The sequence below is a fragment of the Orbicella franksi genome, chromosome 3, assembly GCF_964199315.1.
Source record: "Orbicella franksi chromosome 3, jaOrbFran1.1, whole genome shotgun sequence".
Taxonomy (NCBI): domain Eukaryota; kingdom Metazoa; phylum Cnidaria; class Anthozoa; order Scleractinia; family Merulinidae; genus Orbicella; species Orbicella franksi.
Window position 1 is genome coordinate 33,574,317 of NC_138147.1, and position 24,563 is coordinate 33,598,879.

At 40.7% G+C, this 24,563-nt stretch overlaps 5 protein-coding genes across 6 annotated transcripts; 1 reads left to right on the plus strand and 4 right to left on the minus strand.

Annotated features, from left to right (window-relative positions):
* Window positions 1-79: 79 nt before the first annotated feature.
* Window positions 80-11,087, minus strand: LOC145482184 (uncharacterized). Its single transcript, XM_081460799.1, has 8 exons — window positions 10,462-11,087; window positions 8,313-8,773; window positions 7,243-7,575; window positions 6,115-6,329; window positions 4,621-4,815; window positions 3,334-3,469; window positions 2,254-2,735; window positions 80-1,683 (listed from the first exon to the last, which is right to left on the minus strand). Exons 2-8 carry the CDS (start codon window positions 8,755-8,757, stop codon window positions 1,366-1,368), a joined length of 2,124 nt encoding a protein of 707 aa, XP_081316925.1. The 5' UTR covers window positions 8,758-8,773; window positions 10,462-11,087; the 3' UTR covers window positions 80-1,365.
* A 600-nt stretch (window positions 11,088-11,687) lies between these two features.
* Window positions 11,688-13,742, minus strand: LOC145482548 (DNA polymerase III subunit epsilon-like). The gene is made up of 2 exons (XM_081461139.1): window positions 13,735-13,742; window positions 11,688-13,206 (listed from the first exon to the last, which is right to left on the minus strand). The coding sequence occupies exons 1-2, from the start codon at window positions 13,740-13,742 to the stop codon at window positions 12,144-12,146; spliced, it is 1,071 nt and encodes a 356-aa protein (XP_081317265.1). The 3' UTR covers window positions 11,688-12,143.
* LOC145480355 (uncharacterized) lies at window positions 13,157-15,985 on the minus strand. The gene is made up of 2 exons (XM_081458645.1): window positions 15,862-15,985; window positions 13,157-14,582 (listed from the first exon to the last, which is right to left on the minus strand). The coding sequence occupies exon 2, from the start codon at window positions 14,558-14,560 to the stop codon at window positions 13,871-13,873; it is 690 nt and encodes a 229-aa protein (XP_081314771.1). The 5' UTR covers window positions 14,561-14,582; window positions 15,862-15,985; the 3' UTR covers window positions 13,157-13,870.
* A 2,247-nt stretch (window positions 15,986-18,232) lies between these two features.
* Window positions 18,233-20,183, minus strand: LOC145482185 (DNA polymerase III PolC-type-like). Its single transcript, XM_081460800.1, has one exon. It carries the CDS (start codon window positions 19,569-19,571, stop codon window positions 18,549-18,551), a length of 1,023 nt encoding a protein of 340 aa, XP_081316926.1. The 5' UTR covers window positions 19,572-20,183; the 3' UTR covers window positions 18,233-18,548.
* Window positions 20,184-20,685: 502 nt separating this feature from the next.
* LOC145482202 (receptor-transporting protein 3-like) lies at window positions 20,686-24,563 on the plus strand. 2 transcript variants are annotated; one of them, XM_081460823.1, is made up of 4 exons: window positions 20,686-20,908; window positions 22,729-23,027; window positions 23,426-23,553; window positions 24,447-24,563. In XM_081460823.1, exons 2-4 carry the CDS (start codon window positions 22,763-22,765, stop codon window positions 24,561-24,563), a joined length of 510 nt encoding a protein of 169 aa, XP_081316949.1. In that variant the 5' UTR covers window positions 20,686-20,908; window positions 22,729-22,762. The 2 variants fall into 2 exon arrangements, with proteins under 2 accessions (XP_081316949.1, XP_081316948.1); XM_081460822.1 differs by having other exon boundaries at window positions 22,739-23,027.

The following is a 24,563-nucleotide window of genomic DNA, read 5'->3' on the forward strand; positions in this document are numbered from 1 at the left end:
AATAATCCCACGAGGGCGCGTTGGATATGAGATAGTGCGCCGAGTTGGCTATCTACCATCCGGGCGGGGGGGGGGGTACTTTAGGAATTTCTGGGTGGGGATGTGCCGCTGGGACCCTGGAACCCTTTATATCGGTTTTGAAGAGATTTTTTTGCAAAGCGTGAGTTCGGCGTGACTTTGTAATCTGAGATTTTTGTTGACCCTGAAGAAACAAGGTTTGGCGAGTAATCATTACAGATTGCGTAATTGAAAGTTGGCCGAAGTGGAGATCTGCGTGTGGTCGGCCCATGGCCGCGCGGTTAATAATTGTAATTATAAGTGTAATATTACGATAGCGTAATTGATTAAGTTGAGTCAGCCGGCCGTAGAAAGCTACGCCATTTCGTGATAGTAAGCATCAAGGCTACTGTACTCCGTTGTCTCCATGTTTTCGCCACTAGTTTGACAGTTTCGTAGTGAAAAATAAGGAGCAAGAAATCGAAATGATAGACACTGCTTTATTTTCTATAAAAAAACACTTTTATTCCGTTAGAAGTAGCAATTTTTTATTACGCTTTTATTACATATCTGCCTAAATTCGTGAAACTAGTTTCAAATTATTGATTGCTCGACGACAGAGCATATCCAACTGTTTTGAGAAAGGTTGTCCGGCAGAAGCGTATGCTGGAATGTCGTAGGGTGTTATGGGTAATGCTAGTAATATAGAAGGAAACAGCACAAACACGTGTATTTATGTTTCCCCCCTCCTTGCTGAGATACCGTGAACCTCAGTTTCTGTCAATTTTTTTCGAAACAGCTGTATATGTCAACGGTGAGGTTATTAAACCTAGTTTAAAAGTAATATTTGATTCATAATCTAACTAAAATAAACTCAAATTTTCTCGAGAATGGAATATTATGATTCGTCGGATCGCGAGGGTTTCAATAACACTGAGCCATGATTGAATAATAGATAGCTTTAGATCGGAGTAAGGTCTGCATGTAGCGATGGTTTGGACGAGAAATGCTGGTTTGGGAAAACAGCACATTTTTGCCCTAAAATTGAAATAAGCTACCGGGAATCGGGAGACTAAAAGACACCTTTCAAGTAAACTAGAGACAATATCTCAGTACCTGTTCATAACAGTATCAGACAGTTTCACAAAACTTGAGAGAAGGGATTAAAAAATTTACGATGATCCGTCTACATCCGGGTACTCCTCAAACAGCATTTACGATTAGAATTGTCACCCTACGCATCCCCGTGATATGGAACAAATGAGCTTATAGTCATGCCATGCCAAACGATGCAAATTAAACAAACGTGCAAAAATTCTTAAGTAAGGCACTTTCCTTAAAGACAACAAATGAAAAGATTGTTCCAGTTCAGTAAATCTTGCCACCTTTTACTGGGGATCCCTGTTTCATGCGGAGCAGTTTGTCTACTACGTTAGTGGTGCGTGGCAGCGCTTCCTCCAGAGCCTGGGACTGTTTCCTGCGCATTTCACGCTGGTCCCGAATGTCCTTCCTCTCCTGCAGGAACTCGACCAAGTTCTCCTTCTCCAAGGCGCGGCGAAGGTCATCTACCAACTGCGTGACGAAGAAATGAAAGATGCAGCGAGGGACTGTGTCACACACGTTCATTTTCAACACGTTGAAGCATCGAACTACGTTCCTTTTTAGATTCTTCATATCCTCAAGTTCCTAAATAACAAAAAGATAACATATCCTCATTACTAGTGTCTCAGTTCCTAAAAAAAGCAATGTTATGGTTAATTTACAGTTTTGCAACATATTGTAATTGGCTGAAGAAAACTGGTGCAAAATGTATGCACCAGCTGTTCGGCAGAGGGTCCCCCCATCTACCAGCAACGCACCAATCCAGTTATTTGACACCAGAGAAACTATGAATAAATCAAATGGCATTTGTTGTTTAAGAAGCAATACGAAACTGTACACAATAAATCTTGACTCATAACTACACAATTTGTTGCATAGCTGTCTTAGACAGTCCTTTAAAGAGGATGATGACAAGAATTATAATCGGATCTATCTAGTCCGGCGCTGCTCACCTGGACACACCAAAAAATTCTGGGCCTGCTTCTCCAGCCTGTTGAAACTGGCTAAACCAGATAAATCGATGTCTTGGAAAAATAAAATCTAAACTGAAATAGAACACCCCGTCCCTGACTAAGAAAAGAAAAAAAACTTTACCCTGTACAGTTCCAAGTGCCCATAATGGAACCTTCCCATACGCCCATGTTATATGCTCACCTTGTGGTTTACAAACGCAGTATGTGCGGAACTGCTGCCGTGACCTTCAATCTCGGTTACCAGATGCCGAGGGTAGAGTTTTTCCGCGAGGTGCTCCATGTGATTCATTGTTTTCGATGTCATGCATGGATGAGTCTTGCTAAGGCCTTCCCTCGTAGTCAACTTCTGCGATTTCCACTGATCTATTTCGTCTGGCGTGGGGATTGGTGCAAACACCACGTCAATGCTTTTCTTCTGCATTTCCAGAAACTGTCGGATGAACTGAATGGTCTGGTCGCGTTTGGTTTCAAAGATTTTGTTCACAACTTTCGCTTCGACTGCTGTTTTGAGGGTGGGAAACTTGGACAGGCAGCGCTGGATGGTCTTTTGAACGATGTTCCGTAGAGTTTCCTGGACATTTTCAACCAGCTTCTTTGATATGGGAAACAGTTGATCAATAGGGCTGGCCATGGAGACTGGTTTACGGTCTTTCTGGTGATATCCTGCAAACACATTAAAAAATACTAAGATATAGTTGGAAAGCAGAGAAATGCAAGGAAACATTGTCTCTGACCCTTTTATTGATAATATATTCCCCCCTTTATCTATAAATAGATTTAAATTAGATTCAGGTATTCTAATTTTTAAACTCTTGCAAATTTTCTGCTCTTGTTGTTTTAGGGAGTTCCATAGATGCAGAGCTACTATGCAGCTCTGCTGTAAAATAGCTATTTTTGTTATCATTAGTGTTGTTGTTTTTAGTATTGGGTCTTGGAAGGAAACAATAGTCCTGTCTACCAAGTAACAATTTCGCTGTTTTTTTTCCACAGTTCAGGTCAGTGGTAATTGTATAAGTCATAAAATGAAACGGCTATTGACTTGGCGGGTTACAAGGATAAAATACTTATCTACTGAGTTGGCCACTGGGTTTGCTATGGGATAAAGCACTTATTGACCGAGATGGTAAAAAGATAAGAAAAATCTTGATCGAGTTCTTTGTTACATAAAATACTTAGCGACTTACGAACGTACTTAAACCTACTTTACATACCCGTCACATGTTTCAAAAGTTACCCGCACCTCTGGTGGTATGTTTTGTACCTGTGTAATTCTCGTAGAGCAGCTTCTGCAGTAGCTGACTGTTTTCACTGCCCTCTCCTAGCGGGGCGGCCACACCCTCCAACCTCCTTTGTTCTGTTCTTATGTCGTCATCATTGCGCATAGCCAGAGGATCAACCTTGACAAGACATAGTGAGCCATAATTAATAATGTCTTAAATAAAAGCAACTCATTCTTACTTAAGAGGAAGTGTAGCTTAATGCATGGTTAGCGCGTTGGACACCAAATTGAGACACCCCCGCCCTGTTTCGGGGACTCGGAGCCCCGCCTTGGGTCTAGTTGTGTTGAAGGAGTATAAATGGCTACCGGCAACCTGACACGTAGCACAGCTTATAATGGACTAGGATCCCATGTAGGATTAGCAGGGAATACGAGTTGAGCACCGGCCAGCAAAGCCACTTAGAATAGTAAACACACTTTGTAAGCAACCATTGCTTCGTTGACTCAAGAAAGATTATGAAATTACTGATAATCTTAGCACAAATTCCTTTATTTGTCGGAACGGAGGGGAGGTTTGGGAGCGGGTTTGAACTGCGTGTTGTATAGAGGGATGACTTTCGGTTGCCCTTAGCAGGGTGAGACTTTGTTAAGTCAGCCTTCTCCGTGAACAGAAGTCAAGCTCATTTTCTTTTTCTTTGTTATGGACCAACACTGGTTTTCGTTTTCTTTTATTTCGTTAGTGCTGTTATATAGAATTAGATCGCTGTAAAATCCCCTATTTATATCACCAAGTATTTGTGTACAGTACGTTAAATTAGGAAACCCTAAAGCCCCTTGGTCAGGGGCACACACTCTCTCTTTTCTTTTCGTCTGCTGTTTTTCAGGAGTTTTCGTGTCAGGCTTTGTTGTACTTATTTTTCATGATCCTGTCATAGTTCGCGAATCTTTGTAACTGTTGAGATTATTGAATAAATGGCACGGCGGACATTGTTGGAAGACAAAAATTATATCTTTTTACTTGACGTTTCGTATGTTTCAACGTACATCTTTAGAAGTGACCGTTGAGAAAAGAAGTAACAACTAAATTGAATTAATATTTGAGGTCGGAACTGTGCCTCTTCACCTTTGCAAACCAATCTCATTGAGTAAATCAAATCGAAAAAAAAAAAAAAAATGAAAATATAGTCGTATCAGTTGAGTTACAGTACGATAATCTTTTTGACAAGCTTTCAAATTGCGCTCTAACACAATCTTACGTCACTAAATTGAAGAAATTCATCCACTGTACATACCTACTTCAATAACCCAAGTTAGTCAGTGTTTTCTCACCTGGTAAACGGCCTCACAGAATGAATTAAATAGCTCTCTCACGTTTTCGCCTCCTTCCATGTCGGAAGTATTGTTAAAGAGAAGTTTCTCCAACTCTGTGATGAGGTTTTGCTTTAGCTTCATCGCAACCGCCCCTTTTCCCTCGTCCGACTCAGGGACTTCGCTGTCCTCAAGTTCTTTCAGCGTTTCATCCACCTATTTCGATTGGAAAACAGTTGCCATGTTTTGTAAGTGTTGGAGAGAATATCGGAGAGGTTTGCGATTTCTTGAATACACTGTAGTTAATAGTAGGAAAAGTTATAACGCGTGTGACTCCGAGTTGTGTTCTTGGAAAGACTCTCAATTCTTACGGTGTCTCTCTCTACCCAGGAGTATAAATGGGTTCGGACGAATTAATAACTATATGTTATTGAACTAGCGTGAGCTACAGGTTGAGGTTGAGGATGAATTTAACGACCGAACAGCTGCTTTGTTGTGAGTTTACGCTAAAATCAAACAATATGTTGACCTAATGCAACAAAAGTATATTTTGCAACATACCATGCAAAACTCTACTAAACTAGAATTTTTCAATACTTTTAAGAACGATTACACACCCTCCTCTTAAGTAGGCCTAACGAGCAAACAAAGCGAAAGAAAAGAACTAGTGAAATTTAGGATAGACAATCACAAACTAAGGATTGAGAATGGTAGATATGATCAAACTCCAAGGGTTAACAGACTCTGCCCTATTTGTGAATCTAAACAAACTGAAGACGAATCTCGCTTTCTTATATATTGCAATAAATACTCTATTCTAAGAAAAAAACAATTATACTGAAAAATAGAACATATCATTCCAACTCTTAAAGAATTTATGACTTCTTCATATCATTATATTAATATCAGGAACCATAATCGAGGACGGGTCCCCGATTATGGCTCCTGATTAATATTCAAGTAGCAAAATTTAGTTCATCTTACTTTGATCTGCGCAATATACTTTCAATCTACTTTCTACTTTTTGATCTACTTTCAAATCAAACCAATGTAACTTGATTGCTATATCATAACATTATTATATGATCAGGATAATCGTTACTGTTTTAGTTTTAGTTTTAGTTTACAAAAGCTTTCGCAACACTGTATGTATTTATAGTCATGCTAGTTGTTGTTGTTGTTTGGCGAGGTCCACGACCTTGCAAATAAAGAACGAGAACAAAATTCCCTAATACGGACCGAACAATGAAGTATTTATTGGCTCTTTTTAAAACGCATCTGTTAAATAAATGCCTTCCTGTGAGCCATTCCTGCTAAACGTAGGCGCAAAGGTTAAGTAATTATTTCCTGGTTTCTCAAGGGTTACTTTCGTGAAAGGGAAACTCAAAATGTGCGCCAAACATGGAGAAAAAAGATTTCTACTTAACAATAAACTGCTTTCTTGTGTGCAATGTTTTGAAAGAAAAAAAAAAAAAAACAACAACAACAAAAAAACATGGCACACAATTTGTTTACCTCTTCTTTTAGGGCTTTCATTTCACGGACCAGATTGGGAACCTCCGTGACCATTTTTTCGGCCAGTAAAGATATCATGGTGGCCATTAGTCGATCAATGCCACACACATGTTGGATATCACTGTACTGTGGGTGATTCGCGAACCACTCTTTCTCCTTTATACGGGTCATTTCAGCGTCCCAGTCCTTTTCTTTCGGATCTGTACCATCTTTGCCTGGTTTGTTGAGGGTAAAAAAAGAAACTAATTAACTTCTACCTGTGGTATCGAGTTAAAGATTTGTATACAAAACACTCAGCTGGAGGCACAGTGGCCTCATGGTTAGTGCCCTCGTCTCTGGATCAAGAAATCCGGGTTCGAACCCTGGCCGGGGACACTGTGTTGTGTTCTTGGGCATGGCACTTTCAAGTCAAGTCAAGTCAAGTCAAAGATGACTTGACTTGACTTGACTTGATTTGACTCTCACAGTGCCTATCTCCACTCAGGTGTATAAATGGGTACTGGCGAATTTAATGATGGGGGTAACCCTGCGATGGATTAGTGTCCCATCCAGGGGTGGAGTAGAAATACTTCTAGTCACTTCATGTTACGGAAACCGGGATAAGCTCCGCGCTAGTGGGCCACTTGGCTCGTATGCAGACTTTACTTTACCCATACAAAACACTCAAAGCAATCGGAGATCATATCTTTGACCAATCAATTGCAACAGCGTTGCCCAGTGTGCTTTCAATCAAGTTGATTGATTTGAGTCGGTCGAGTCGTTAATTTTTTCCTTGTAGTTTTGATGGGTCTGTTACGCTTCTTTCGCTTCAGTGATTGTCCTTGTGATTATCTCGGTTTATTTTGCACAATCATCATCATCACGTCCAGTTAAGGAGAAAGTCAAGTAGTAGCAGCACCAGCAACAGCAGTAACAGAGGCAGCAGCATTAACAATGGCAATAGCAGTGGCAGTAGCAGTAGCAGTAGCAACAGCGGCGGCAGCAGCAGCCGCGTCGGCAGCGGTAGTAGCGGTAGTAGCGGTAGTATAGTGGTAGTAGTTTCAAATCATTTAAAGAGTTTAACTAAAGTAGTTTCCAGAATTATTGAAGAAACGTTCTTCGCTCAAGGTACAAGTTTAAACTTCTTACCCCGAAGCACAATAAAGCGGTTATCCTCCAGGGTAAAGCTTGACCCGTTCAAAGCCACCCTTTTACCCATGTCATCACTTTCTCTCAGCTTGTCTGGTTTGGTTAGAGCGCAGATGGTACGGCTCCTAAAATCTGCGGCCTTTTGCATGACAAGGTTTATTGCACTGTCGCCTGTGGGGTCCCCTACTTCGGACACTATCACGATAATGCTATTTGTGTTCTTTTCAATGTAATCCAGCACTAAACGTTGGGTCACGTGGTTCATTCGCGGGTCGTCGTTGGCGAAGTGGGCGCCGGGAAGGTCGACCAAGGTGAGAGTCGTGAGTTCGGGGCCTAGAAAAGATAGGACAGCACTTTCATCTACAACCGCAGTTCATATATGAATTATTTCATATAAACTTCACATCATTTCATTCCTCACGGGAAGATATGAACTCACTGAATTGACCTCGCTACCAATGTGTGGCTTCATAGCTCAGTTGGTAGAGCATCGCACCGGTATCGCGGAGGTCACGGGTTCGAATCCCGTTGAAGCCCTGATTTTTTCAGGCTTCTTCTTTCCAGTTGCTTAAATTGGAAAATTTACTGCGATGATCATTCTTCACTTTCATCTACAACCGCAGTTCATATATGAATTATTTCATATAAACTTCACATCAGTATTAGTTAACGTGCAATTTTCAGCCCGCGTGGCTGGCGAGATTTCGCGCGCGAGTGCTCTAATTTGTTTTGGCGGAGAAGTCGAGAGGGGTTTGGTGCCAATTGGTTAGGGGCGCGGTGGCACAGGCCCGGGCTAGAGCAAGACACTTACTTTCGAAATTCTTCTCTCCGCCCAGGACTACTAATTTTTGGCACATTCTTAGACTTCTTAGAGCAATTTGGCGTACTCCTCTTGACAGCTTGCGATGGACTAGTGTCCCATCGAACAGGGACGACCAAACTCCTTAGTCACTTCATCCCTCGGCAAAAAAAGTGAGCGGAAGGGCCTGCTAAGTTGGCGTCCCATATGTAAGTAGTAAAGAATACAATTGAACAAGCTGAGATCTAGATTTTCATATTTAACAGCTCACCTTGCAGAGTAACATTGACAGGGGTTTTTGATATCGGAGTTCCCTCCTCCTTGGGAAGTTCACCTGAAACCTGGTTGAGAAAATTCTCCACTGCATCATCCGCGGGGTTTTCCTCCTTTCTCGCTAATTTTGGTATCTTATCGCATTTCACTTCTACCACTCTTTCTCGGCCATTCCGTAGATTGAGTATTATGGGACACGTGGTGCGTGCCTGCAGGGTGTTGGCCGTTTCATTTCGTCGCATTGGGAGAAGATATCGACCAATCAGTCGGTTTATGAGCGTGGTCTTTGCCATGTTTTGTCGACCGACCATGACTAAATGCGGAATGTTGAAGGTTTCTCGCAGAGTGTCGTTACTTAACATGCTTTGAATAAAATCCAAAACAACTCCAAAGTCGCTACTTCGGCCATACTTGGCAACGGGTGCTTCAACTATACCTGACATTCTTTTCTGACTGTTTCTGCAATGTTGGAGACAAACAAACAAACAAACAAACAAAAAACTTAAGTCATCTGAAAAAAGACCAGCTGAGATACCCACAAGCATTGATTGGAGGTAGCCTCATGATTAGTGCGCTCGTCTCCGGATTAAGCGGGGAGGGAGGAGTAGAAATACCCCTAGTCGCTTCATGATACAGAAACCGGGAAAACCTCCGGCCGGATGGGGCCACTTGGCTCGTATGCAAACTCAGACTGCTTTCCTTACCTACCACAGGCATTGAGCAGGCCCTATTATATTCCTTAAACGAGCACTTAAAAGTTAGGAGAAATGCTATGTTGCCAAGCCATCTCGCTATATCCTTTTATAATTATGTATACCAAGTCCGGTGACGAAATCAACAAATAAATCAATAAATTGAATCTATTGCTTACATCTTACCTTTCAGGAACTGCGATTTACGCACTGAACATAATCTTGGAGATATCTATGATTTTCAAGCCACGAATTCCCACAAGTGAAGATTATAATATGCCACAGTGGCAAACGATGAAATACAGAACATTTTCCAAATTGCACCACCAGCGTTTTTTGCAACAACTGCTAAGCTTTTCCATGATTTAATTTCTAGGAAATGTAAACTATACCCATAGAGCCAACCAGATAGTTTTGGTTATTGAGCCTCGTTTCGTAATTTAACTTACCCATACGCTCGTTCCACCTCAATTGTTTCCACTCGTACGAGCCGTACACATGTCTCAACTATTGACTTATATTATGGAGTTCCATCTTACAAACAATCCTACTTGGGTGTGGGAAAATTCCCTGGGTGAACTCAAGGATGGACTCAGTGTTGTTTTGGGAAGAGGGTCAGTTGTTACAACTGTTTTGAAGAGCACTGATCCTTTGCAAATATGATAACTCACTATTCCTAAAATATCGAATGATTTTACTCAGTCTGCAACCTATTCCGGCTCTTCAAAAAGGGTTTATATTGAGGAAATATTCCAATGGCCCCTCTTGGCAAATTGGAATCGCGTAAGCGAAATTAGTTAAAGATTGCCACGTCATGTACAGATTATATTAGGTGAAGAAGAAACAAGAAAGTCAAGAAATAACAGGAACGACACTCAAACCGAATGAACTCACCGGCCTCGAGATCAGTTAAAGCCTTCTAGTTGTGATTAAAACTTCCTTTATCTGATTCTTTATGCAGCTGAATTTTTACACACGCTTTCAAGCTTTCACTTGCTGCGCGATGCAAATTGTAGTTTTGAGTATTTTGTAAGTATTATTTCAACTGCGACGAGCTAATATGACAGGGTAATATGGAAGACTGATACGTATACTTATTCCTTCGCTAAATTTTGATCTCAAACTAATTCAATGCCAATCGCTGAAATTATTAAAATTGCAACATCACGATCGAAGGATCTCGAATTCGAAATCACCGCTATGTATAGGGCTGTTAACTTTACCATTTTATCCTCCAGAACATTCGCGATGGCTCGCACTAATACTGTCGAGTTAACGTTTCAACTTGACCGTTATAGGACCGGCTAGTTCGGACTTTTTTAAACAGTAACAACTCTGAGCAATGTAATTCCTAACATTCAATTTGTGTATTTCAAAGAAAAGTGAAAACATGGTCGCATGCCATGCCAGTTACTTATTCTGAAGCGAAACATTTCACATATGGGAATTAAATACCTTGTTTAGATTTAAGCCGGCGAACTGGTAACTTTGCGAACCGAGGCAGTCTTGCAAGGCAGCGCTCTTCCTGCGTTCTTCTCAATCCAGAGGATGCTACCTGACAAACGCTATTCCTTCAACCAAGAATCTTCACTCTTTCCGATTTCGCTATTTAAATCGATGAAATTTTCAACAACTGTCCTTCTCTTTTATCTTTCAGTACACAGAAACGTTTTGCAGCTTTCTCGGAAAAGCACGCTTGGCTGCATAACGAATGAAAGCGAGGCTTGAACAGATTACTTTGTCATCTCCAATTGGCTATTTCAGGCTGTCGTTAACTTACTTTCAAAAGATATCAATAAGCATGGTTTTTGAACTGACAATGTTTGCAAGGTGTGCCCCAAGTCATTATTTATCATAACTTTAATAAAGCGTTTTACTGACTTTCTCGGGAATACCATGAGTGATAAAACTTGCCCAATCCCTAAATCTAATAAGAACTTCTTAATAAAACCGAAATTTATTTCACAAGTCAAGTATAATCATAGTTACATAAAAAATAGCCTTTTACCTCAGGAAATTATAGATTAAACGTGTCAGAAACCACGAAGAAAACGCCAAAACTTCTCCAGTCAATATATATTATTTCTTTGTTCTCTACTATTGTCATTATTTGCCGAGAAAAGTTGTAAACTGACTCCGTTGTCGTGTGGGCGCCATATTCAGCACATTTCCTGTTATGTTTAATCAAACAAAATTTATCGTTTATGTTAATTTTTCGTCGGCAACAAGAAAGCAACAGTAATGTTCCTGTATCAGACACGCATTTAATTAATTGCATGAGCATTCTTCTCTGGAGCAAAGCTGAACTAGTTTTTACTAGAATATGGACCCTGCATTCGTAGAATTCCCACAACAAAGCATTGCATTCATTGGCAGTTGAAAGATTGGCTGCCCTGGTTGAAATCAGATATGTCGCGAGTTTTCGTTTGATGGCGTAAATTACCTAAATCGCCCCAACGTTTTCCAAGAAAGTCAAATTCCTAGAATCTCAAATTCCAAGAAGAATTAAGCTTGTTTTAAGATGAATATTGAAACCCAACTAAATCAACCCCACGAATTTTTCCTTTTATGAACTTTTATTTCTCAAGGGAAAAGCCCTGGATAGTTGATCCACGCCCCTAAGGAAGGGTTTCTAGGCACGCTGTATATCGTTTATGATTTTTGTTTTATTGATTCTCCGAGCAGTGGTTTCGAGATATACTATTTATAATATATATCATGGCTGTTTTTCGTTGTATAGACGAAAATTGCTAACCTAACAAAATCATGACGTTTTCTTGGAAAAACAGGGATGTTGGGACGGAATACATGGAAAAAAAAAAAAAAAACACTCTCGTTTTGATTATTAATATAGAATGCCGTATTAGCCTGAGTTCCAGCCTTGTTCTCTGATCACTCAGGGGTGACAGGGCGGACGACAGTTTGAAGAGTGGAAACTCGAAACGTATTAAAATGGCTGAGACAAATCATGCGCCAAGATTAATATGAAAATGCGGGCTGTATTCATCAAATCATACATCTTATACCCTATATTTTCCCCTTCTTCATTAACAAAAGGGGCAGATCCAGAAAAAAGCATAACCTTGATACACGATTGGAACGTGCTGGAGAGAAAAGCCATATCCTAGAATAATATTTTACTCTGTTTTTGTCTCTTTAGGGCTGACGCTTGAGTCAGGTGAATCTGCTTTACGTTTCTGTGAATCACTGCCCTTGTTCAATAACGCAGCTCTGTATAGAAGACAAACTCTTTCATCCTTCTCAGCTTCCGAAAGCAAGGCTCTTTTTATTTTACTCACTGACAATTCTTGAAGCGTTTTTCCTCTCAGCGGCGGCATGGTGCAATAAAATTTCTCCGCACGCGCAGCAAAAGATGTCAGATCTTCGTCGGACGTTTTCCTTTCCTTCAACATTACTTCCAAAGCAAGAAGCAATTCCGTTTCAATTAAACACTGTGGAAAATTATTAACGAGGTCAGCAATATTGGAGTAACTGTTTTTCTCCAAAAGTTTCTTCAGGAGTGAATGCGCTGCGAGCGAGTCACATACAGCATCATGGTGCCTTTCTTCAAAGTTTTCTTTCTCTCCCTGTTCGAACAATGAAAGCACTTCACACTCTGGTTGATCCCCTGCCGTAATACAAGACTGATAAAGATAAAGGAGGCTTTGCGCTTTTTTAATTCGAATCGAAAACTTCTTTAATAGCGTCGATAATCTATAATTGTTGAGATCGGGGAATGACTTGATCGCAAATTTAAGAAGGTCGACCCATTTGATCTTCCTCATAAGAGCTTTGTTGTCTTCGTTATCTTGCAGTCTGTCAAACTCAATCATCAACATACTCCAGTCAAAGACACAGTTATGGCACACAACATACTCAACATTTTCTAAGAACTCACACAGCTTCGATGCCACGTCGGCAAACTTCGGCTTTCCTAGAAGAAACTCCGGCAATATTTTGTGCACTTTGCAAGCTCTCATTTGTTCCTCTCTCGGTTTGCAAGGATTCACATATGCCATCCACGGTTTAGAAACATTGTTTTCGACTTTAACAACGCCTATTTGTACGATGCGGTCTGTTTTTCTATCCAGTCCCGTGGTTTCAACGTCCAAAACTGCATAAACAGGTGGAAAACTTTGACTTGGCTTGGTTGAACAAACGACCTGCAGATCGGTATTGCAACAAAGTTCAATGACATATCTGAGTCAAATCGTATTTGAGTGTGCGGCGGAGAAAATTAAAGCTTCTATTAAAATTGTTGTTACTTTCAACTTGTAACTATTCTGGCTATTTACACTGTTGTTTGTCTATTTTTGTTTGCGAGCTCACAATGGTGATACTCACATTATGCCAACGTCTCAGATTTTTGTCCCTCAATCTGTAGGGTTTAACTGGTTTGTACCGGTTTTAAACCGGACCTTGTCAAACTATTTACACATGATGGGATTAACAGTTACCGTAACCGGGTAAGACTCATAGGTCTGGACAGAAATAATTTCAATATTTAAAGAGAAAGCCACATCAGTCTTAGCTGATTTTGATGCGGGTCCTCTATCCTGGTTTAATTGGAATTTGGAGATGTTAGTTGTTGTGGAGGGAGGAAAACCGAAGAACCCGGAGAAAAACCGTAGGAACAAGGAGAGAACCAGCAACAAACTCAACCCAGATATGGCACAAGGCCGGAATCGAACCTGGGTCACATTGGAGGGAGGTGAGCGCGCTCATCACCGCGCCATCCCTGCTCCCCGCTTCCCTGCTTCTAAGACGATCCGATTGTAAAGAAGATGAGTAGATGCTAGGTTTTGGGTTCTTGGAAGACACGCACCATGTCTCCGTGGAAACGTGGACGTTCTAGTGATTGAATTTATTGAATTCTAGCGTGATAATTAGTGCATGAAATTGATAAGTTTGTCACCTTCTGTTCTAGTGTTGGTTCCAACTGCACTCGTTCATCAGCCTGGTCAGCTATTTGAACCAAAGTCTCATTTTCCCACTTGTCCATTACACTATTTAGTTCTTCGGTTTGACCTCGTTTTTCAGCCTGGTCAGCTATTTGAAGCAAAGTCTCATTTTCCATCTCTTCCATTAAGCTATTTAGTTCTTCGGTTTGACCTCGTTCTTCAGCCTGGTCAGCTATTTGAAGCAAAGTCTCATTTTCCATCTTGTCCATTAAGGTATTTAGTTGTTCGGTTTGACCTCGTCCCTCAGCCTGGTCAGCTATTTGAAGCAAAGTCTCATTTTCCATCTTGTCCATTAAGCTATTTAGTTCCTCGGTTTGACCTCGTTCTTCAGCCTGGTCAGCTATTTGAAGCAAAGTCTCATTTTCCATCTTGTCCATTAAGGTATTTAGTTGTTCGGTTTGACCTCGTCCCTCAGCCTGGTCAGCTATTTGAAGCAAAGTCTCATTTTCCATCTTGTCCATTAAGCTATTTAGTTCCTCGGTTTGACCTCGTTCTTCAGCCTGGTCAGCTATTTGAAGCAAAGTCTCATTTTCCCACTTGTCCATTAAACTATTTAGTTCTTCGTTTGTTAATCGACTTGTTGACTGGTCCATGGTCTGGAAGTGTTTTCTGAATCTGAAAGAAAGTAAGACAGAGTCAGCAACACGAAATCGTTAAGGAAGTATCTAATTTCCTTAGCAATATATCCGTTATTAGTTGATTGAAGTCTCAACAAGCTCTGTGCAGACCATTCAGTACAAGTTTGAGTCGATGCAAGTACAAGTCCCTGGCGGTTTAGAGGGTGTGTAACGACATGGTTTGTCGATCTTCCAGTCGAGTAGCAGCGATCAGTGGGGAATTTTATTGTACTGCGGTCGCGCCTGGTTGAAGCCTAGCCTCAGTTCTCGAAAACCTATATGACATACGTTCTTGTGTGATTCAGAAGCTCGCGCTATAGTTAGGACTTCAGTCACGCGGACAAAAATAACGCAAGCAGTTCTAAAGAAGGAACGAAAATATTTTCAAATCTAGGAAAGACGATTTGTACATAAAGACGTCTTCTAGAGTGAACGGGCAATAAGAAAAACTAATTAAAGCTCTTATAAGTTTTTGCTCACATCCAAAATTTATTTGTTAAACTAAGGACTCGAGAGAAAAACACTCCTGCAATGAAAAACCGCAAAACGAATTTCTATGTAGAAGAAATTGAAGAAGTTTCAAGGTTCACTCCAAAATAAATATCTAACAAAGAATATTATAGAAACAACAGCAGTCAAAAGAAAAGAACAGACAATAAAAATTGTGAGTAAAAGCTCGAAAGCTCTTACTTTGTTGCCAAACTGACTGAAGAACTGTTACTTGCTTTTAACCGAGGGTTTAAACCCTTTTATTCCTGTAAACACAGAAATGACGAAAACACGGAAAATCCTCTGAGCTTAAGAGATTCCCTTCCAACAGTTGCGTTTTATGCATAAAATAACATGGACTTGTCACGCAATCTTTTCTAGAGGAACGCGTGATGAATCCAAAGAGTGTCTGTGAACTTCTGTGAAGGAGACCTGCTCCTGTGGGACGATTCTTCACCGTAAAACGGTCGCGATCAATGTTTACCAGGACTAAGACTCGCTACTAAGACTCGCTACTAAGACAGACAAATGCATATAATAGAGTCGAAGTTGCTATGAAGTGTTGAATAGTGACGTCGACAGGGCGAAGAGAATAGTGTATCCATCTGTTTTTTCTTCGATAACATGATGCCACCGAGATGATAGACGAAGACGCCTGTCTAAACAAAGAATTTTTGATCTGCAATTCGACGATCGTTCGCCAAAATACGGAAACCAGAGCATATATCTGTCACATACTTGTATGCACCGGGTGTCATTACACACTGAAACAACAGAATATTGCTCACCTTGCTAAATCGTCGATTAGCGATTCAGTCGACTGAGTCCCACTGAGTCTACTTTGTCCGAACGAAATCGTTCAGCGATTCAGTGCAGAACATACCAATCGAAACAACTTATTTCTTTCGGAAAAGAATTAATGTAGAGATATTTTTGGTTTCCCTTTACTACGATTATCAGTTGAGTAAGGCGGACGAAAGTTTGGTCACCAAGTTTTAACGTAAAAATCGTGTTGTTGTCACAACTGGCTCCGTATCCATTGGCAACTTGTCGGCCTTTGACGTCAATTGACAGCAAAGCACGCGAAATTGTAGGCTACGCGACAGGCGACCAACGGCTGTTGATATTGTTACCAACGGAAACGAGATAAGTTGCCCGTGACAACAACACGATTTTACGTTAAAACTTGGTGACCAAACTTTCGTCCCGCCTTACTCAACTGATAATCGTAGTAACGGAGGCATCCGACCAGAAGCATCATGTTTGTTATTGAAATCAATAGCCGCGTGACGATAGCAGCCTCGCTCCCAGAGTCCTATCACTTCCTCCCGTCTTTCTCGAGGGAGGAAGACCGTGAACCCTGGGAATAAGCTTGTCAAAATAGTCGCTCTCTTCTGACGCTCTCAGAGTTCTCGACAGCTTCTTTGGAAAAATCGCTTGGCTATGCAGAAAAATGGAGTGAGGTTACAACGTAGTACAGTCAAACCTGTATATAAAGGCCCTGTATATAGCGGTTACCCTGTGTATAACGGTCACTGAACAACTTCCCAAAAATCGTCTCTTATATTTACTGTTAAGTTGACCTGCATATAGCAGTCACCTGTATATAACAGACGCGGTCACCTTTGAGAATCCCTGAATCCACAATTTCATTATCTTTTACCTGTATTTAACGGTCACGAAATTGGGTTACATTAACGAGTAATGACAAGCTTTATTCATCAGCTCGTTAAATAGCAGCCACCAAGGCAGGGGTCTCACAAAAATACAAATATTAGTATTAAACACAACTACTAATACATGTCATCGCCTATGTCCGACACATGCTTGCAACAGATACCATTAAAGTGCCGTCGCTTTCAAGCAATAGTAACTGTAACTGTAACAACACAACCGTACCATACTGCTTTCACTTTCATCATAGTTCCCCGATTATAGCACTGTACTGTAATTATCATGTTGACAGGCGCGGTTTTACACTGTATTAGGCTACTGTTTTATAGACCAAGACAGCGCTCGGCATCAAATTTCTCTTCTATCAGCTTCCGATGCTGCCACTCACAGGAGACTTAGATCAAAGTATACGGAACCTTCCAGTCTTAAAGTATATCACGGACATTTTATGGGCATTTTTGTCGTATTCATTGCGTTCCTGTTTCAAATTGTTCTCAATAAATGTCAATTGAGTGATGTTCCACTTAAAAACGTTGTTCATTAGCTTCCAGTAGACTGTTACTGCACCTCCCTAAAAGTACAACACAGACATTTTATAGGCCTCTTTTATCGTGTTTAATGCGTTGCTGTCACTCGTTATTGTCAATAAAACGTAAATTGAGTGATTATTTGCACATTGAAATGCTATTTATTGACTTCCAGGGGAGTTTAAAGGAAACCTGTGTACAGCGGTCACCCTGTATGTAACGGTCACCTGGCCTTTTCCCAAGGGTGACCCTTATATACAGGTATGACTGTAATTACAACATTGTAACCTAGCTCCATTGAGTTGATTTGTGTTTCATTTTGTATTTCTAACATGGCTGTTGTCAGCTGTGGGGAGAATCAACTAAGGCCTACAACCCAAGTTAAGATTGTCACAACATCTGTGTGTTTAAATTAATATACTGCTCTCCACAATGCAAGTGTTCAATATTGCCCTGGGATATACGGAGCAGGTCTAATTCAGTCATTTAGTCTGCAAGCAGGTTCTCATGCATTGAGGCAGGAGCAAAGTCAATGAGCAGGGTTGCAAGAGATGAATCAGAGAGCGAAACGAGCTGGTGAGGGACTTGGCACGACTTTGCTCCCGCCGTAACGCAAGAGAGCCTGCTGGCAGATCAGTCATTTTGAATTGGTAAATGATGAATGATGAAAGAAATCAAATCTCCATTACTTTGCTGAAACTATTGGGACAATGACTGACTCAGTTTGTCCATTAACTGGACATTTAATAAACAGGTAGAAAATGAAGTCAAAAGGACAGAAACTGGAACTCAAGGCTGCACCTCCTAGGCTGACTTAGACTTGATTTCTGCCACTAACTCTGGCCCAGTTGTGGATGAGCGCAGGCTCATTTCCTAAAACAGACGCTAGTAATTGAGCCTATGGATCACCGGACTAAACATTAAAGTTTATTTTAAAGTTAAATGACCAGAGTCAAGGAAGATAAACAGTTCTGTTTATTGTCTGTTTAATTAAAAAAACTCCCTTGGATTTCTGTTAGCCCAAGTGTCAGGCCTTTCCTTAAGAGGGCCTGATACTCAGGCTAGATTTCTGTAAAGCAAGGCTCATACTGTATATTGACTATAAAATATTTTTCACATGAAAAATTATTGCAAATCAACAGCTGACTCTGCTCTTCTAAAAGTGTCTCCCGCCATGCATCATGAAACCAACCTAAGAAATATAATGTGAATAAAAAATTGAAAACTATGCCCATACTAAATATTAGAGCAATCTAGTCACAGCCCAAAAGATTTTACTCTCCTTTTAACTCTTTAGGGCTAACATAATTAAAGTCAGGTGAATCTGCTTTACGTTTCTGTGAATCACTGCCCTTTTTCAATACAGCAGCTCTGTATATAAGACAAACTCTTTCATCCTTCTCAAATCCTGAAAACAAAGCTGCTTCTATTTTCTCCTTCGACATTTCTTCCAGCATTTTCCCTCTCAGTGAAGGCATGGTGCCATAAAATTTCTCTGCACGTGAAGCAAAAGGCTTGAGCTCTTCATCTGATGTTTTCCTCTCCTTCCACTTCACTTCCAAAGCAAGGAATAATTCTGTATCAATTAAACACTGTGGAAAATTATTAACGAGGTCAGCAATGTTGGAGTAATTGTTTTTCTCCAGTAGTTTCTTCAGGAGTGAATGTGCTGCAAGTGAATCGCACACAGGATCATGGTATATTTCACCCCAGTTTAACTCTCCCTGTTCGAACAATGAAAACTCTTCACAATCTTGCTGGTCTCCTGTCTCAAAATAACACTGATAATGAAAACTTTGCGCTTTTTTGGTCTTAATCGAGAATTTGTCCAACAGCGTTTGAGCTCTGTAATTCTTTAATTCGGGGAATGACTTGATCGCAAATCGAAGTAAGTCGACCCATTTGATCTTTCTCATCAGTGCTTTGTTGTCTTCGATATCTTGCAGTCTGTTAAACTCAGCCATCAAAAAGCTCCAATCAGAGATACAGTTGTAGCAGACAACATACTCAACATTTTCCAAGAATTTACACAACTTCGGAGCAACCTCGGCAAACGTCGGCTTCCCTTGAAGAAGGTCTGGTGATATCTTGTGCACACGGAAAGCTTTCGTTTGTTCCACTCTTGGTTTGCAAGGATTCACATACGCCATCCACGGTGTTATAACATTGTTCTCGACTTTAACAATGCCGATTTGTATGATGCGGTCATTTTTTCTTTCCATTCCAGTTGTTTCGATGTTTAAAATTGCGTACACTGGCGGAAGGCTTTGGTTGGGTTCTACTACGATGGAACACATCGTCTGGAAGTAACGACTTCTTCACTTCCAAGATGGCTGCCAAAACAAGACGATATTAGGGCCCAGTCCTCCTCATTGAGACACATCTGGCAGATCCCTTACCCCTCCCATGTCGGGCTGACATTGATATATCCAAGGATCTCCCTTAGATCTCATTTCTGTTTTCTATTAAGATCAGTTTACTGTTTTTCACCTATTTTTGTCTATATCAATTATTTAAACAATATATGGAGAACACAGACGCACCCTTGAAAAAGCCCTGGATAAACATCTCGAAAATCCCACCGCTATTTCTGATCACACCAGTGAACGATCTGGCTGGATTCTCTTCAATACTCGTGCGAGTAGGAGAAAAACATTGGGATTTTATACGGATACAACACAAGTAAACTATACGCCATGTTTTTGTTTTGCCTGAGGTGGAACATCCTGGTAAACCTTTTTTAATTTCTATTTAGGTAGCCCACAGACGGCCATTACATCACAGGCGATAATGAGATCACTTCTAACTTAGAGAGTCTAGGAACTCCTACCACTAGATCATATCAACTCAACAGAGATAGCAACCCCAACACAAATGAAGAGGGTTTTTTGTTTCAGAAAGCAGACACCCTTAATTTGAATCATATGGCATGCGGAATTGACACGTTGTCTGTTTACTAGGTCTATTTCCGATCCCGATCTTCATTCACAAAGAGCTAGTTTTGATTAGCTTTTATAGTTTTCTTGCATTGGATATATGCGTTGAAAGTATCGGAAGACTAGCTCTACAAAAGCCAACGGTAAGGACTTGTTCCACTTGGATATTTAACTGAATTGGGAATCTGAACTCCTTTAGAGATGTTACGTTTATTTTGGAAATTTTCCGGCCGGTCGGTCAAGCCAAATTTACGGCATATTTTTAGGTAAATACATTGTTTTCCGTTTAAGACCTACTCTATCAACTAATTACAGATATTACAAGACGACTCTAGCAAAACACAGCTTGTTGCCCAATTTGTATTTTATCTTTTGTCGTCGACGCGACTGGGCAAAAAAAACCAGAGAACTGGGATTAACAAGTTCGCGCTTGACTGGGTCCGCTTTGTTCAAAATGAGTAAAGACTGGTAACAACCAGATCTTTTCCGGGAAACGAAATATTGTTCTGGATATAAAACTATCGAAGAAAAGCTTTTACGATTTGATTTAAGTTGAATGCTAACTTAGAAACAGAGCAAAAAAAACCCATCGAATTATCTGTTAGATTTTGGTCGAATATGTGGTGAAGACTAGAGTTAACAGCATCATCTGCACTGGAAAAACCGAAATATTCCACACATCGTTTCAACCGAGGGAGGTGAGGCATATGACAATACCTGTTAGGCCATATTATATATTTGTCCATACGAAAATAGCGAACAGTTATTATTACTAGAACATAAGTTAATTAACCTTGCTGAGAGCTCTCTTTTTCATACGAGTTTAACCGACTAGGGGCCGATTTTAAACAAAGATCGTGATATTAAAACACTGTATATTTTGTCGAATTTAAACTCCTTGCTTGTCAGATGTGTAACAATTTCATGCCGAAGTAATCTATTATTTTAATCTTTTTAGAATAGACATTATCGATCATAGTTCCATGTAAGATTACTATCCAAAAATACAGCCGGACGAACCTTCCTTGACCGGAAAACATGTGAAATTCGTGATTTTTCATTTATTTAGCAAATCAAGTGTGATTGACGAATGGTTTCATGCAAACGGCCGACACTGGCCTTGTAAAATTCCTAGCCTCCTACGGGAGGAGACCGTGGTCACTAATACCAGTATACAGACAACGAACATCCGTGTATTATCTCACTAGGGACTTGAAACCGAGTCGTAGGTACGGGACATCCACTGCGGATGTAGAGAACCCTTGCTGAAAGTTTTATTTGACGAATCATTTTGATATAGATTTGTTTAGTAATTAAACGTGGATTTCACTGGGTGATTTAAAACGCAATCTTTTTGGCACTTTAATTGTCAGTGTGTAGAATCTGGTTATAGGCGTAAGCTGGTGTACATTGTCGTCCTTAATGTTATGGCAGTAGAACGAGGTTTCTATACCAAAAAGCGAGTTTTGCCACTAAAATTTCGAAGTTTTCTTTCAGTTTCTGATCTCAATTTTATTTTGTTGCCTCTATACCGTAAACAAGTAAAAATTAGCGATAAGATCACGATGGTCACGATGTCACCGAAACGTTTTCTTATCGCTAATTTTTACTTGTTATGCTTTGCAAAACCTTTGCCAGTGTCCATACAATAAATCCTCGAATTAATTCTCGAATTGTTCCTCGAATTGAAGCCTTAAAGCATAGCCCCCTTCAGATAAGAGGAAATAAGCACCACGTACCCTACCCCCCTTCGAAAAAACGCCCTTCGTAGCCCCTCTCTCCCCTGCCTTCTTTTTTAGACCAATTACAAAGGTTGAGTAGAGTGTTGCTTATGTTTCATCACTCGTGTGGCGTTTTTTTTTACAGTCATTGGCCGTGGATGTGCATGAGCATGAAATTGGGTAAAATTCGAAATATTAAATTTTAAAAATTATCTGTCGTAGTTCACGTTCTCCACACAACGCAAAATTTGGTCATATTGATATCTAATTCGTACTTCCGTGTTCGCCGAACCGACAAATTTAGGGAGTTTAAGAAAACCACAACGGCAACGACAACGGCAACAGTGAACAATACAATGGCTGTGCACGTGCATAATAATTCTTGGTACATTTCTTTGCCGTCCTCAGTAAAATGAAGACCAAATTCCACGTTGTGTGGAGAACGTGAACCACGACGGATAATTTTTAATATTTATATTTCAAATTTTACCCTGTCTTCCATTTTCAGTTTCGAGTTTAGAGTATCGTGAGATTCGGAGGTGTTCTCGACGTCGCCGTCGTGGTCACTTAAACTCTCGAATGTGACTACCATTATTGTGATATGAATAGATTTTGTAACTAGTCCATGTTTCAATTTTTGAACCACTAGAGTATATGGACAATTTTGTGTTCTACTACTTAGAATATGTTGATGTAAGAGCAAATGTTTAAATAAGCGCCTTCTCTTGAACAAGCGCCCTCTGCCTTATCTTGAATTTGAAATAAGTGCCAATTCGAGGATTTACATTAAATCAAAGTTCTCAACAGGAGCTGAATCTGAAATCTGACAGAATGGCATCTCAGGTTGATGATATCACGCCGCATCTAAACCTGCGAGAACATTGGCACAATACCTTTGACGAAATCTTCCAGGATTTCGATCCGGACGAGTGGACACTGGAGCCAACCATCGGTGACATGTCGAACGAATGGCGAAGGTTTAAAAACGGAGCCAAAGTTAAATTCCGCTGCGAATGCGGGAATAGCTGGACGTCTATGGCAGGCATAGTTATATTTTGGTTCAAGAAAATTGGTGAAAGTGAGGAGAGAAATCAGTGTACGTTTAAATGAACGTTTTGTTTATGGGTAAAGGTAAAGCCTGCATACAAGCCAAGTGGCCCATCAGACCGGAGCTTATTCCAGTTTCTGTAGCATGAAGTGATTAGGAGTATTTCTACTTCCCCGTGGATGGGATGCTAGTCCATCGCAGGGTTACCCCCAGCATTAAATGCGCCGGTACCATTTATACACCTGGGCGGAGAGAGGCAGTGTGAGAGTAAAGTGTCTTGCCCAAGAACACAACGCAATGTCCCCGGCCTCCGTATCTTCGATCAAATTGAACTTTTTAACCTTATTTCCAAATTGTGTCTTTTCTCATCTCAGCTTGTGTCCGCTTGGGTGTCTTAATGGGAAATAATTTTTGATCTCTGGTTACATGCTTTCCTGCTTCTTTAGATTCCTTGAGGTTTAAGGTGTACGGCCAGCAGTGCAGGAGTTGTGATGATGAAGATTTTCAAAATCCGAGATGGTACAAAGAAGAGGTTACAAGAGTACTAAAGAACGTTCACCAGAAAATAGGAGAAGTACGTATAACTCCCGCAACTCACTTCTTGCAAGCTGGAGTAATATCTTTGGATATTTTGCGAAGCGGTCTCTCTAGAGTGTAATGAAAGTGAGATCGATAGCGCGTTTACAATGACTATTCGGCAATATAATCCCTCTCTTGTCCAATCGCAGTAACATTTCCCGCGCTTGCATTCGGTTACATGTTTTCCCGCGCTTGTAATCGAGTACTTGCAATTGGTTAAGGTCGGCACACACGAGGGGACTTGTCCCCGCCACTAGTCGCGGGGACAAGTCCCATCGTGTGAACTAGCCATGTTTACCACAACATCTAGTCGCAGGGACTAACATTTGGTCCCTACGACTAGTCCCACGAATTCAAACTAGTTTAAATTTTTGGGACGAGTCCCTGCGACTTGTTCCTCAAAACACCTCGTGTGAACTGTTCTTGGGACAAGTCCCTGCGACCAATCCCTTCGTGTAAACTCTTCAGGGGACTAGTTGCAGGGACTAGTCGAAGGGATTAGTCCACTCGTGTGTGCCGACCTTTAGGTGCTTTCCCGCGCCTGCCATCGGCTGCTACTTAAAGTCTTTTATGGGGTAGTTCATCGTTGACCATGTCAGTTAAGCATGATTTCTGAGAAACTTAATAGCTAAGTGACGACACCACAAAACGCTCAAAAAATGCACGCATTGAGCAGGTATCCTTCAAAACAGAGCAAAATTGTTAAAGACTTAACAAGAGAATACGTTTCTCCGTCAATTTCTCTGTAAGAAAATAATGAATTAAAATACGAAGCATCAGCTAACATCTTGGGAGTAAGTCTTCTGCGGTCTATTATAACAAAGAAATTTGTCCTCTTAATTTGTGAACAAATGCGACCCCAATGTATGTATCGTTTCTGTTTTGCAGGCATTCTACAGCTTTTCGAGTAAGGAACCTGACAACAATAAAAGGCACGGCAGGCCGCGGCAGCCACACGACTCCAGACGCTGTCAAGCTTGCAGGGAAGGGCATTGTAGCAGATGA

Bases quoted from the DNA above. Each gene is read 5' to 3' on its own strand.
- LOC145482184 (XM_081460799.1), bottom strand. From the start codon at position 8,757: ATGTCAGGTATAGTTGAAGCACCCGTTGCCAAGTATGGCCGAAGTAGC. The intron at 3,470-4,620 runs GTGAGAAAACAC...TGTCTTGTCAAG, and splicing joins TCTGTGAGGCCGTTTACCAG to GTTGATCCTCTGGCTATGCG. The intron at 1,684-2,253 runs GTGAGCATATAA...TTTGTTATTTAG, and splicing joins CTGCGTTTGTAAACCACAAG to GAACTTGAGGATATGAAGAA.
- LOC145480355 (XM_081458645.1), bottom strand. From the start codon at position 14,560: ATGGACCAGTCAACAAGTCGATTAACAAACGAAGAACTAAATAGTTTA.
- LOC145482185 (XM_081460800.1), bottom strand. From the start codon at position 19,571: ATGTGTTCCATCGTAGTAGAACCCAACCAAAGCCTTCCGCCAGTGTAC.
- LOC145482202 (XM_081460823.1), top strand. From the start codon at position 22,763: ATGGCATCTCAGGTTGATGATATCACGCCGCATCTAAACCTGCGAGAA. The intron at 23,028-23,425 runs GTACGTTTAAAT...CTGCTTCTTTAG, and splicing joins AAGTGAGGAGAGAAATCAGT to ATTCCTTGAGGTTTAAGGTG. The intron at 23,554-24,446 runs GTACGTATAACT...TCTGTTTTGCAG, and splicing joins TTCACCAGAAAATAGGAGAA to GCATTCTACAGCTTTTCGAG.